General features: G+C 40.6%; 2 protein-coding genes and 1 long non-coding RNA gene across 4 annotated transcripts in view; 1 reads left to right on the top strand and 2 right to left on the bottom strand.

Annotated features, from left to right (window-relative positions):
- The window catches only part of LOC117947705 (NLR family CARD domain-containing protein 3-like), a 12,854-nt gene extending 10,020 nt beyond the window's left edge, over positions 1-2,834 (top strand). The window contains exons 9-11 of the mRNA XM_034876891.1: positions 172-176; positions 1,308-1,353; positions 1,872-2,834. Coding sequence (XP_034732782.1) covers positions 172-176; positions 1,308-1,353; positions 1,872-2,404 — 584 coding nt within the window. The 3' untranslated portion in view covers positions 2,405-2,834. The remainder of the gene's footprint in view (positions 1-171; positions 177-1,307; positions 1,354-1,871) is intronic.
- LOC117947700 (zinc finger protein 391-like) overlaps positions 1-12,164 on the bottom strand; it is an 86,791-nt gene that overhangs the window by 70,836 nt on the left and 3,791 nt on the right. Inside the window, exon 2 of one of the 2 annotated variants that reach the window (XR_004657294.1) lies at positions 10,335-11,665. Coding sequence is in view for 1 of the 2 variants with exons in the window: in XM_034876884.1 (XP_034732775.1) it covers positions 10,410-11,665 (1,256 nt within the window). In the remaining variant the exon portion in view is untranslated. Of the gene's footprint in view, positions 1-10,052; positions 11,666-12,164 lie in introns of those variants that run through there. The other variant, XM_034876884.1, reaches the window with a different exon arrangement.
- Positions 2,739-12,164, bottom strand: part of LOC117947716 — a 17,345-nt gene continuing 7,919 nt past the window's right edge. The window contains exons 2-3 of the long non-coding RNA XR_004657306.1: positions 9,665-9,667; positions 2,739-2,857 (exon numbers count right to left, since the gene is read on the bottom strand). This is a non-coding gene — a long non-coding RNA (uncharacterized LOC117947716). The remainder of the gene's footprint in view (positions 2,858-9,664; positions 9,668-12,164) is intronic.

Genomic DNA, 12,164 nt, shown 5'->3' with positions numbered 1-12,164 from the left:
GCTAAAACATCTGGATCAAGGTTTGGCTTTTTCAGAAGAGGTTTAATTACAGCAACTTTAAAGTGCTGTGGTACATAGTAAGTCAGACTCGTTCCAGGTAAGGGTTGGCCTCCGCCAGGGCTGCGCTTTGTCACCAATCCTGTTTGTAATATATATGGACAGGATATCGAGGCGTAGTTGGTGCGGGGAGGGGTTGCAGTTCCGTGGGCTAAGGATCTCATCGCTGCTTTTTGCAGATGATGTGGTCCTGATGGCATCATCGGTCTGTGACCTTAGGCACTCACTGGATCGGTTCGCAGCCGAGTGTGAAGCGGCTGGGATGAGGATCAGCACCTCTAAATCTGAGGCCATGGTTATCAGAAGGAAACCGATGGAGTGCTTTCTTCAGGTAGGGAGTGAGTCCTTACCCCAAGTGAAGGAGTTTAAGTACCTTGGGGTCTTGTTTGCAAGCAAGGGGACCATGGAGCCTGAGATTGGTCGGAGAATCGGAGCAGCTGGTGCGGTATTACATTCCGTTTAACGCACCGTTTTGACAAAAAGAGAGCTGAGCCAGAAGGCAAAGCTCTCGATCTACCGGGCAATTTTTGTTTTTACCCTCACCTATGGTCATGATGGGTGGGTCATGACCGAAAGAACGAGATCAAGGGTACAAGCGGCCGAAATGGATTTCCTCAGGAGGGTGGCTGGTGTCTCCCTTAGAGATAGGGTGAGAAGCTCAGTCATCCAAGAGGAGCTCAGAGTAGAGCCGCTGCTCCTTTGCTTCGACAGGAGCCAGTTAAGGTGGTTTGGGCATCTGGTAAGGATGCCTCATGGGCGCCTCCCTAGGGAGGTGTTCCAGGCACGTCCAGCTGGGAGGAGGCCTCGGGGAAGACCCAGGACTAGGTGGAGAGATTATGTCTCTAACCTGGCCTGGGAACGCCTCGGGATCCCCCAGTCGGAGCTGGTTGATGTGGCTCGGGAAAGGGTTTTCCGAAACGGAAAAAAGTTTGGGGTCCCCTGCTGGAGCTGCTGCCCCCACGACCCGATACCGGTTAAGCGGATGAAGATGGATGGATGTAGTATTGGTTATTCGTTTTTTATTAGACTGACGTTTGTGTTTATGGTCAAGTAGACTTAAGTGATTTAGTCATCCCATAGAGGGACAAGTCACTGTTGTATCGCCTGAATAAAAGTAAGACATATTGTGCTGCATAGAAGAACGTGGACATTACATATTATTGTTGTTCATAGTGTGAGTGTGGGTGTAAGGCGTCACACAGTGAGTGAAGGTGTATGAAGTTGATTCTGACTTTGTTTCTTCCTGCAAGACGGACCATGGTGGACCACAGAGACTGAAACCTGGTGTGAGGAAATGTGAGTGTGTTTAAAGTTTGAGAGCCAGTTAGAGTTTTTCACATCTGGACCTGGTCAATGAAAACCAGCTTAAAGCCAGTTGGTGGACCCACAACCATTTGATGTTCATTCACATTCAGTTCACTTTGAGATTGATGTTCAAAGGTCTGAACTTTGTGCTAAATGTTAGCTCTTTGGTGGGGGGTTAAGGCCAAAACAAAAATAACAGCGTTATTTGACGCTCCTCAATTGATGCTTCTATGGTGCTGTGCAGGCCCCAGATTTGAAGCGCCAACACCACAGAACCAGGAGTATTTTAGAGAAGATCTGTATTTAGGAAAAAGGTTAGTAAGTTACAGACCCCCCTATCAGTGGGGGCATTACTTTCTCCCTTGATGGACACAGCTGTCAACCCTGCGGTCACTTTACTTTATTCTGATCACGATTAATTATCACGATTATTTTTTGATTTTAATGAGTTGTTAATAAATCATCAGATGATAATCTGCAGCTGTATTGTCTCTTGTTCTCTCCATCAGATGTCTGTGAACTGGAACTGGACACAAACACAGTACACAGAAAAGTCAAACTGTCTGACAACAACAGGAAGGTGACATGTGTGGTAGAGGATCAGTCATATCCTGATCATCCAGACAGGTTTGACTCCTGGTCTCAGCTGCTGTGTAGAGATGGTCTGACTGGTCGCTGTTACTGGGAGGTCAAGAGGAGAGGAGTGGTTCATATATCAGTGAGTTACAGAGGAATCAGAAGGAAAGGAAGTAGTAAAGACTGTGTGTTTGGAGGAAATGATCAGTCCTGGAGTCTGGTCCGCTCTGATCGTGGTTACTCTGTCTGGCACAATGACAAAAGAGCAGACCTCACGTCCTCTTCTGTCTATAACAGAGTAGCAGTGTATGTGGACTGTCCCGCTGGCTCTCTGTCCTTCTACACTGTCTCCTCTGACTCACTGATCCACCTCCACACCTTCTACACCACAGTCACTCAGCCTCTATATCCTGGGTTTACAGTCTGGCCTGGTTCCTCAGTGTCTCTGTTTCCTCTGCAAGACTAAGAGTCTCTCCTGTGGACAGAAACTCTGTCTGAAGATCAGCTGCTGAAATCAAAGTTCAGTCTGTTCACCATCACACACTCCAGACCAAACATGAAGAATTTGTGCCTATAAATCACATGTCAATTTAACCCTTGGAGTCCATCTATCTCTACGCTCCTTTTCATACCGAATCCCAAACTTTCACTTGTTTAGTCATCCACAACTGGTTGGTTTTATGCAGATATAAAAACAAGCCAACCGGTAAAATTACTTTTGTTTAATGCAATCAATAGATTTCAGATCTCAGACGTCCATCTCTGTTAGTACTGTCACACAACAATATGGGTATGGATCCAATAGATCTTATCTTGTATGTTTCTATGTGAAGCACATTATGATTCTACCTGTGAAATGTGATCTTTAACTGAAGTTATACAGAATTAATCAGAAAGCAGCAATGATTCAGAAGAAAAACTAAAATTTATGTTTAACAATTGTTTTATAATTCATCATCCTTTATACGTTTCTAAAATCTAAAGGGGGGGGTGTGTTGTGTATTGGGTTTGTAGTGTCACGCCCTCGAGGCCAGGGTGTACATAGCATACTCTACATGATCTGTACACACCTGCAAGCTTTAATGACTCTGCAAGCTTTAATGACTCTGATGTTTACTTTTTGTCCCTCCCACCTGAGGAAGGCCTAAGCCTTGTTGTATTTTTAATGTCTTGAACTATTTAATAAAGGCCTTCTCATCACTTTTTGTAACCAACCTTGATTTTTTTTTCTGACTTTCTTGGTTCTTATTCTTCCTTTGTCATGTTTGTGCTTGCGTTGGGGGGGGGAGAGGTGACTTAACAGACATGTTTCTAAAAGTCCTGAAAAGATTGTCATGAATAAAGATCGGAATTATTTTCATTGACAAGACGAGAGGATTTCTCCAAACAGAGTTTTCAATCAGTTTTAATCCCTGGAATTAGTTTGTATTGATGAAAATCAAATCCTGTTCATTTATAATTAGTCATATACAGTTTCTTTGCACACCCATGTCTTTTCCTTTTTTATTTCATTTTTTTCTATATTGCTGCGTCCAGTGACGTGCAGTCAAAATAGGCAAGCTAGGCACCACCTACTCTGCCAAAATTCAAGCATAGAAATGTTTAATAAATAAATGTATTTAATAAGCTTGTATTTGTATTTTACTGTTTATTTTTGTGATTTACATGTGTGTTATTCCAATTATTTAGACAGTACAATGACAAATGTAGCAGTTAGGCATAATCAAATAGAAAAAAATTGTAGAATAAACTGTGCTTTTAATGTCCATTCAAGCGACCAAGCAATGTTTGCACATGCGCACTTCGATCCTGTATTCTTCAACATGTACGCAAAAAGCACAATCTTGCTGTGCCTTTGCACGTAAATGTGTTATGCCAGTAATCCACTCCGTTACATATCAAACATGGACCAATTAAAATCAAGATATTAATGGACCTTTGCGTAGCTGACGTCATTACACCAGCTACGTTGTAAGCGCAATCCCCGTGAAATTTAAAGTCAAAAGGAAAGCAGCGATGTCCGCCGATACCACAGTGGTAAGGAATTTCTCCTAACTCGATTTTATTTCCAAAAAAACCTAATAGCAAGAGGGAAGTCTACACAAGCCTTAGATAGACTACTGCATCAAAAAGGACTAAAATGTGTCCAATCTTTTCAAACTGACTGGCATGAAAGAAAAGATGTGGCTATGTGGCTGTGCTAACAGTCAGCGGCTGGACTTCAACGGGGTCCTGGGATCTGAACAACCTGCCCGCAGCCAGAGGTGGGTAGAGTAGCCAAAAATTGTACTCAAGTAAAAGTACTGTTACTTCAGAATAATTTGACTCAAGTAAAAGTAAAAGTAGTCATCCAAATAATTACTTGAGTAAGAGTAAAAAAGTACTTGATGAAAAAACTACTCAAGTAGTGAGTAACTGTTGAGTAATGTCTGACTTATTTCTTAACACAAGCATCAATCAGACAGACAGAAATACAAAATAATAATATCTAGGCAAATTATAGTTCATCCAATCAATAAAATAAATTAAAATGAATTTATTAATTACAAATTAGCTTACTTGAGAGACTTGTCACATCAAATTTGGATGGATACTGCATGTGTAAAACATACTGTATGTAACCTAAAAGACAAACAGCAACCTCTCCACAGCAAAAACTAAAACTACCGCTACGTCTCCTCAGCTTAGATGTTGAGTTGTTGAACGGTCACATGTCCGTTTGTTTGGTCGACACAGAAGACGCCGCATAAAAGCTGCTGTTTCGCACTTTTCCTAAGTGGCCGAGGGGAGGGTCCTCCTGGTCTGCGTTGCCTTGGCGACTTTGTTTCTGCGTCTTTGCTTTGCTACGACTGTAAAGCTAACCTCGTTATGTCTATGGGCTAACCTGTCCCGCTGCTGAAACGAATGTGGTCACGTGACTGCACAACGACGTGTGATTGGTTAAGCACAGTCACGTGGTAGATCCTTCAGCGGAAGACTCTCTGTCAAAATAAAACATTAAAATGAGACGTACGCTGGGGTAAAAACAATGAAGCGTAGTAACGAGTAACAAGCTCATTGTAGCCTAATGTAGCGGAGTAAGAGTACAGTTTATTTTTCACTAATCTACTCAAGTAAAAGTAAAAGTATAGTGATTTAAAACTACTCCTAGAAGTACAATTTTTTCAAAAACTTACTCAAGTAAATGTAACGGAGTAAATGTAACTCGTTACTACCCACCTCTGCCCGCAGCCCTAACCAAGCATGAAAAAACGTCAGTTCATATGATACCTGCAACTTCAGCTTCGGTGGAGCACACATTTTCCACCTTGAAACAGATCGAAACATACAGTCGGAACCTGACCGGGCAAGCACATCTTTCAGCCCTTCATCTTTCAATTGAGTGTCAGAGACAATGCAAACTGAAGGCCCGTAAAGACGAGTTTTACAACTCTGTGCTTGACGTCTTCACGAGGAAAGAGCGTCGGATGGATTTTATGTACAAATAATCAACCGATTGCGGAGCCCCGAGACTCTGGAACTTTATTGTGCTTCTTATAGTTCTTTAATGTTCACTTTGGTGGGGGTGGTGCAGATGTTCTTATCTCTGTACTTAGATGTGTTTTCAATAAATATTTTTATACATACTGGTGTGTTGTATTTCTGTTTCACCGTTTTGATGTCATCGATAATGTCTTTATTGCCAAATAAAGTAAACTTAAATAAAAAAAAACAATAAAAAGGTACCCAAATGTATAAAACTAAAAAAAGAGAAGACTACAAAAAACAAAAAACTACAGCTATTCTGATATTCCTGATGATCCTGTTGGCCAGTAACCCTTCCCTCACATTTCATCAGTGTTCCGTATCATAACCAACAACAATATACACGTGCATGAACAGGAATTAATTACAAATGATTACATTAATAAAGTACCAATACAATAATGAATTGCTACAACATGAACTCATGACTCACTCCCATAAGTGCTTTGCAGCATATTTTGATTTTAGAAACTTTTAAAAACTGCTTGTTTTCAGCCCAAAAGTGGATCAGCTGCCTGGTGTCCTGCATCCGTGTGATACAGGACGGTGTATATATAAAGCATGTATCAATGTCTCCAAAGCAAGTAGTGTTATGCACTGATATCAAACAAAATTCGCTGCTAATAGAGTTTAGTTAAAACTGTAGAAATGCATGGAGTCCATTCAAAGCAGAGAAATGTGGCACTGTAAAAAGTGTCATACTATTTATGTACGGTACTGTGTAGAGCACAAAAGACTGTTGTGATTTATAAATTTATTATTCAGTCCCTCCAGGATTTATGGCCCACCTTAGATGATGTGCTGTACAAACTGCCAAAAGCATGTATCTTCGCACTGGGATGCGTTTCCACAGTGTCACGTGAATGAGGAATGACACCGTGGGGCAGAAAACGGTGGCTGAAACTTGGTGTATCTGTTGTGCCAGAGCTGTATTGGATTAAGCATTGCAAACTCCTGGTGGTCTTAAAAGGGATTGAGCCTATAGCTGACAACATGTCACTAGCGTGTGGAGACACAGAAGAAGAAGCCATCCGAGCAGTGGCGTATCCAGGACATTTTTTACTGGGGTGGCCAAGATGAAACACAACGATAATGTGGGGTGGCCATGGCATAGCAAAGTGTAACGCGTATACGTACGCAGCCGACCAAGGTTCGAATCCTGGTCCTTTGCTGGATGTCACATCCCCTCTCTCACCCATGATTTTTTGTCTCATAACTGTCAAATAAAGGTGTATGTGCTGTTAAAAGTCATTTTATTCTATTTCCACCTATCACAGTCCTCAAGTATCTCTGGTTAATTTAACATGTTCAGGACAGGGTTCAAATTTCCTTGTAGTGGATTAAAGTCCTAGTCTCTTCACAAGTTAGAATAGCAGAAACGATAGCTCTAAACTCATCCTCTACAATAACATTTATCAGTCATTAGCTCATCATGCTACCTATGTTTGCTTTACTAAATGAGGTGCCATCTTGTGCTTACATAAAAACACAGCAATCCAGGTAACGGAACAAGCCAAAATGCTTAAAGACAGGACCTTATTAAAAAGTGTATCTGTAAGCAAAAGATAAACTAAGCTTGTAAGAAAAAAAAAATGTATATATATATATATATATTTCTTAAGTGCAATAGAGGTTGCTAGTTCTTGCTTTTGCTCATTCTTCTGCTGCAAAATGCTTTCACATAGGCCATAAGACCACAAGACATTGCCTTTTTACAATGAGAGAATCCCAGTTGGGATGTGAATACAGATGCTGGGGTGTTTGGCAAAGACAAGCGTCAACATGCAAAACAGTAGGCAGAGTTTTGGCTTTTGGAGTACTCAAGCCGTAGGTGTTGTTTATACCACTCACTGTTTACGGACTTCTTCCTGTTGCCTTGCATGGTTCGTTGAATACCTTATGTTGAGGATGTGTAGGACCTGCTGCTCTGGATTATGAAACGTCTGTAAATTATAAATAGTCGTGATCAGTCCTTACTTCAGTTTTTATAAAGTTTCAGTATTCAAAATGATTAGTTACAAAGTGAATGTATTACAATTACATCCATGTTATTTAAATGGAAGGCACTCATAATGTTGTGTAAACTGAAAGATAGAATGTCACAACACACGGCGAGGTCCAGGTGGGGCGGCATGAGGAGCCTCTGTCATTGGTGTCACCATCACCTCTGAATCACTTTGTTCACTAGATGAAGTACCTGAAGTAGTAAAATCAATAACCATTACACCCATAATGTATGAGGACAGATTGGTGTCACACATTTTCCTTTGTCTTTTCATACTGTTTTGTATCAAGATTTAAAGAATAGATTATCTATGTTTAAGTGTGGGGTCTGCTGTATATAAACAAAGGAAAAGAATACACTTTGGGCAAAACTGGACCGTCCTTTATAAATTAAATCCAGTATGAGGTAAATGTTCATGAATGACATATTTGGACCTAACAGAACTTGACATACCATGCTCAGCAGGTGAAGCTCCAGACACTGCTGAATCCTCCTCTGGGTGTGGCTGGTCAGCTGTGGGAATACACAGATATCTGGGAAATCAATTGGCTGGAGGCTCACATGCGCACGCACACACACACACACACTTTATTGTGCTTCTGTCTTTTACAACTGTTTAACTATCGTTCTTGTGTAGTGATGTTTCAGACAGTTGTAATTGTATAACTGGAGTGACAAACAACTTGAATGTGAGCCTACATGGTAAATTCTAACTGTGCAAGTATGACTTACCATCCTGTGCAGGATAAGCCCACTGGTCTTCATCACTACTGCTGTACCTTGGCCGCTGACTTGACTGAGCCTTTTCACTGTTGCTGGTAGAAGCCGTGGAAGAAGCTCTGAATATCTCTGCTTTTCTTCATAACTATTTTCTTAAGCCTAACTCTGGGGGAAATGTAATTCCGTCACTCAGTCAGTCAGTCAATTCATTTTTAAGTAATAGCTATAACTACAAACGTCAAGCAGGATCATTGTCAAATTGGGTTTTAATCACTGTGCAAAATACAAGTGTTTGTGGGGGTCTGGAACCCCTTAAATAACAGCTTTATCTCCATTAAAGTGTCAAAAAGAGAGATGTCAACAATGTGCCTAATTATGTATATTTATAGGATCTATAAAGGTTTATTTTAATTTTATTTTTACATAACTACCACTCTTACCACTTACTTTAATAACACATATTGCATCAAGCATTTTGAATGCAATTTGCTCTGCCCACAGCCTATTAAAACGTCTAAAAATATGTCGACTGTGAAGATGAGCTAATTGATACGAATGAAAAGTCTGTTATCTCAAAAAAGAATTTAAACAGCCCTTATTTTACAGAGCAAATAAATATGTCACATCTTGTGTTATAGCTACTTAAATCTAGACTGTCACACTATATTTCACAGATAACATTAGTTCTATTGAACATACATTTGCAAAAAACACCCTCAGTCTTGATTTCAGAAAGTAGCCTTTCATATTTCATGGCGGTATCCAAATAATCGAAAAAACAAAATGCTAACGTTCAATAATTAACTTGGTTTGCAGGCTGCTAAGCGAGCTAGTACAGTGTAGTTCGACTTTTGGCTGCTACTTAGCTAGTGCTAGCTAAAGTTTTCCTACACATTCAAGGGGAAATACGATATAACTAAACATTACATTTCCGTAACTCTCAATCGACAGATTCCAGCGGTTTTATCCTTGCTGTATTGTTGCTATTGTAACTGGGACCGTCCTCCTGTTTCGCGGACCAGCAGCAGGTGCAGCGTGCTCATCTCATGAGAAATCAGCTCTCACAGCCTCAGTACAACCATTACCGGGTTTGTTAAAAATTTAAATCTGGCCCTAAATCAGTTGAGCATCTGCCATCATTGTTGACAGCATTTCTCTTGTTTCTTGTGTTGACCAACTTGACCAACTACCATATCAGATCTGGGATGGCCAGTGAGCTTTCATGGGTGGCCAGGCCACCCACAGAATCACAATTGCTCTGTAACACTCACTGTGTGAGCTGTACATAGACTATATGTTATACAGTCTATGATGTGGTAGCAAGTCCAGGCCGAAGATTTGCGACAAGACAAGATAAATCCTGCAGCTACTTGCAACCATAGAGTGTATATTAACAGTCTATGCTTGCAACACACCGGTCTGCTGCATTCTGAAAGCAGCCAGTTTAATCCAATGAGAAGAGACAAGACGGTGTACCATCTTCATAGCCATTGACTCTTTGTAGTTCAGTCTAACTTTTGACTTTCTGGATTGTTTATAGCTGGACATATTTGTTGCAATTATGAATTAGGATAACTGTAATGATGCTCGCTACAGTTGCATTTCGAGTGAAAAATCAACAAAAACATTTAATTTCCCTGATTTACTTCTTTATTTTATTGCTGCCTGGGGCTCTCTCTCTTGCCCGCTTGTCCACATACCATGACCGTGCAGGCGGCTGCTCGTCAGACTGTCTCTGAAACGCGTTATTTCAACAAGTTGACAGTTGGTGAAATAAAAATAAAACAGACTGCAGTGCACGACAACAGCAACAGATTGTGAAGGAAGATTAATTCCAGGAAGTGAGTGATACAGAGTGCACGGCAATTTTTATTATTTGGGTGGCTTGTGAACATTTTGGGGTAGCTTCAGCACCCCTAAAATAGACCTAACATCCATCCTTACTAGTAAATTATCATTAAATATTGATACACAATCAATAATGAATCTTGCTAAACATACGTTACTTAGAAAGAAGTGAATATTTGGTAAGTGTGAGCCGCATAAAATATTGTTTGTCTGATATCTTGATTATATGACAGACATTACAAGGCAAAAACAATATCTAATTAAATATTTTAAATAAGAGTGTACTTTTTCCTACCACCTTCTATCTAGATGTTGATACATAAAGATTTTTGTTGAATACTGAAGTTTTACTTAGACTTAAAAGGCACAAACTTTAATCCATGTCATCAGTATCAGGTTCAGAAGAGTCTCCAGTCTGGTCTTCAGTCTCTGGTTGCGGATGCATGTTCCTCGCTGGTTCTGGTTCTCCAAAGTCCTCTCCATCAGCTTCTGTTTCCATCGGACCAACACATTCATGTGTTTTGACATCAGAATGCCGAGAAAAACTTTTGTCACAAACACTGCAACTGAATCTTTTCTCTCCTTTGTGGACTATGGCCATGTGTTTTTGTAAATTTCCATTCAGTGTAAAGTATTTATTACAGAATAAGCAACTGAAAGGTTTTTCTCCAGAATGAGTCATCATGTGTTTCTTCAAGTGTCCACGTTCAGTGAAAGCTCTACCACACTCAGAGCAGCTAAAAGGCTTCTCTCCTTTGTGGATTCTCATGTGATTCTGTAAACTCCCTCTACGTGTAAAAGATGTATTACAAACACTGCAGCTGAAAGGTTTTTCTCCAGAATGAGTCATCATGTGGGTTTTCAGATTTCCACGTTCTTTGAAAGCTCTACCACACTCAGAGCAGCTAAAAGGCTTCTCTCCTGTGTGGATTCTCATGTGTTGTTGTAAATGCCCTCTCTGTATAAAAGATTTCTTACAAACTGAACAGCTGAAAAGATTTTCTCCTGTGTGGATTTTCATGTGATTCTGTAAACTCCAACTAAGTGTAAAAGATTTTTTACAAACTAAACAGCTGAAAGGTTTTTCTCCTGTGTGGATTCTCATGTGTGTCTTCAGATGTGACTTGAAGCCAAATCTTTTCCCACATTCCGAACAGCTGAATCTTTTGTTACGTCTTGAATCATGTTTCAGAGAGTTTAAAGCTGACTGAGGTTCTCTGGTCTCCTTCCAATCAGCACTGTCACCAGTCTCAGGATCAGAAGAGTCTCCAGTCTGGTCTTCAGTCTCTGGTTGTAAATGTGGATGTGACTTCCTGGCTGGTTCTGGTCCTCCACAGTCCCTGCCATCAGCTTCTGTTTTCATGTGCTGAGATTGTCTTTGATGAAGCTGTGAGGACGGAGCTTCCTCTTCATCATCTTCACTCTTCACAGGGACAGGAGTGAATGGGAACTCGGTGATATCAGCCGCCTCCAGCCCTTGAAGCTGCTCTCCCTGCTGACTGCTCAATAGTTCCTCCTGTTCCTCTTTGATGTGCGAGGGGGGCTCTTGCTCCTGCTGGTCCACACTGGAGCTACACTCCTGCTGCTCAGGGGGGACCTCTTCTTTAACTACTGACAGCTGCTCAACATCTGCAGGATACACATACAGAGAAATATTGATTGTTATAAAGAAATACTGTTTGTTCAGTCAGATACTTAGGTTAGGTCTCTAGGCAAGGCAAGGCAGCCTTATTTGTATAGCACATTTCAGCAACAGGGCAATTCAAAGTGCTTTACATAAAATCAGTTAAAAAACAGTTAGAAAATAAAAACAGATAAAACACAAGAATAAAAAGTTACAGTGCAGTATAAGAAATTAAACAATAAAGAAATTAACATCATTAGTAGCACATCAGAAATGTATTTTGGCCCTAAACCATTGAGTGATTTATAAACTAGCAAAAGTACTTTGAAATCAATTCTTTGAGGTACAGGAAGCCAGTGTAAAGACTTCAGAACTGGAGTGATGTGATCCAGTCTCTTGGTCTTAGTGAGGACTCTAGCAGCGGCGTTCTGAATCAGCTGCAGCTGTCCGATTGATTTTTTTAGGGAGACCTGTAAAGACACCGTTACAGTAGTCAAGTCTACT

Source organism: Etheostoma cragini, chromosome 7, assembly GCF_013103735.1.
Source record: "Etheostoma cragini isolate CJK2018 chromosome 7, CSU_Ecrag_1.0, whole genome shotgun sequence".
Taxonomy (NCBI): Eukaryota; Metazoa; Chordata; class Actinopteri; order Perciformes; family Percidae; genus Etheostoma; species Etheostoma cragini.
The sequence above is the reverse complement of the archived record's forward strand: the minus strand, read 5'-3'. Positions and strand labels throughout refer to the sequence as shown.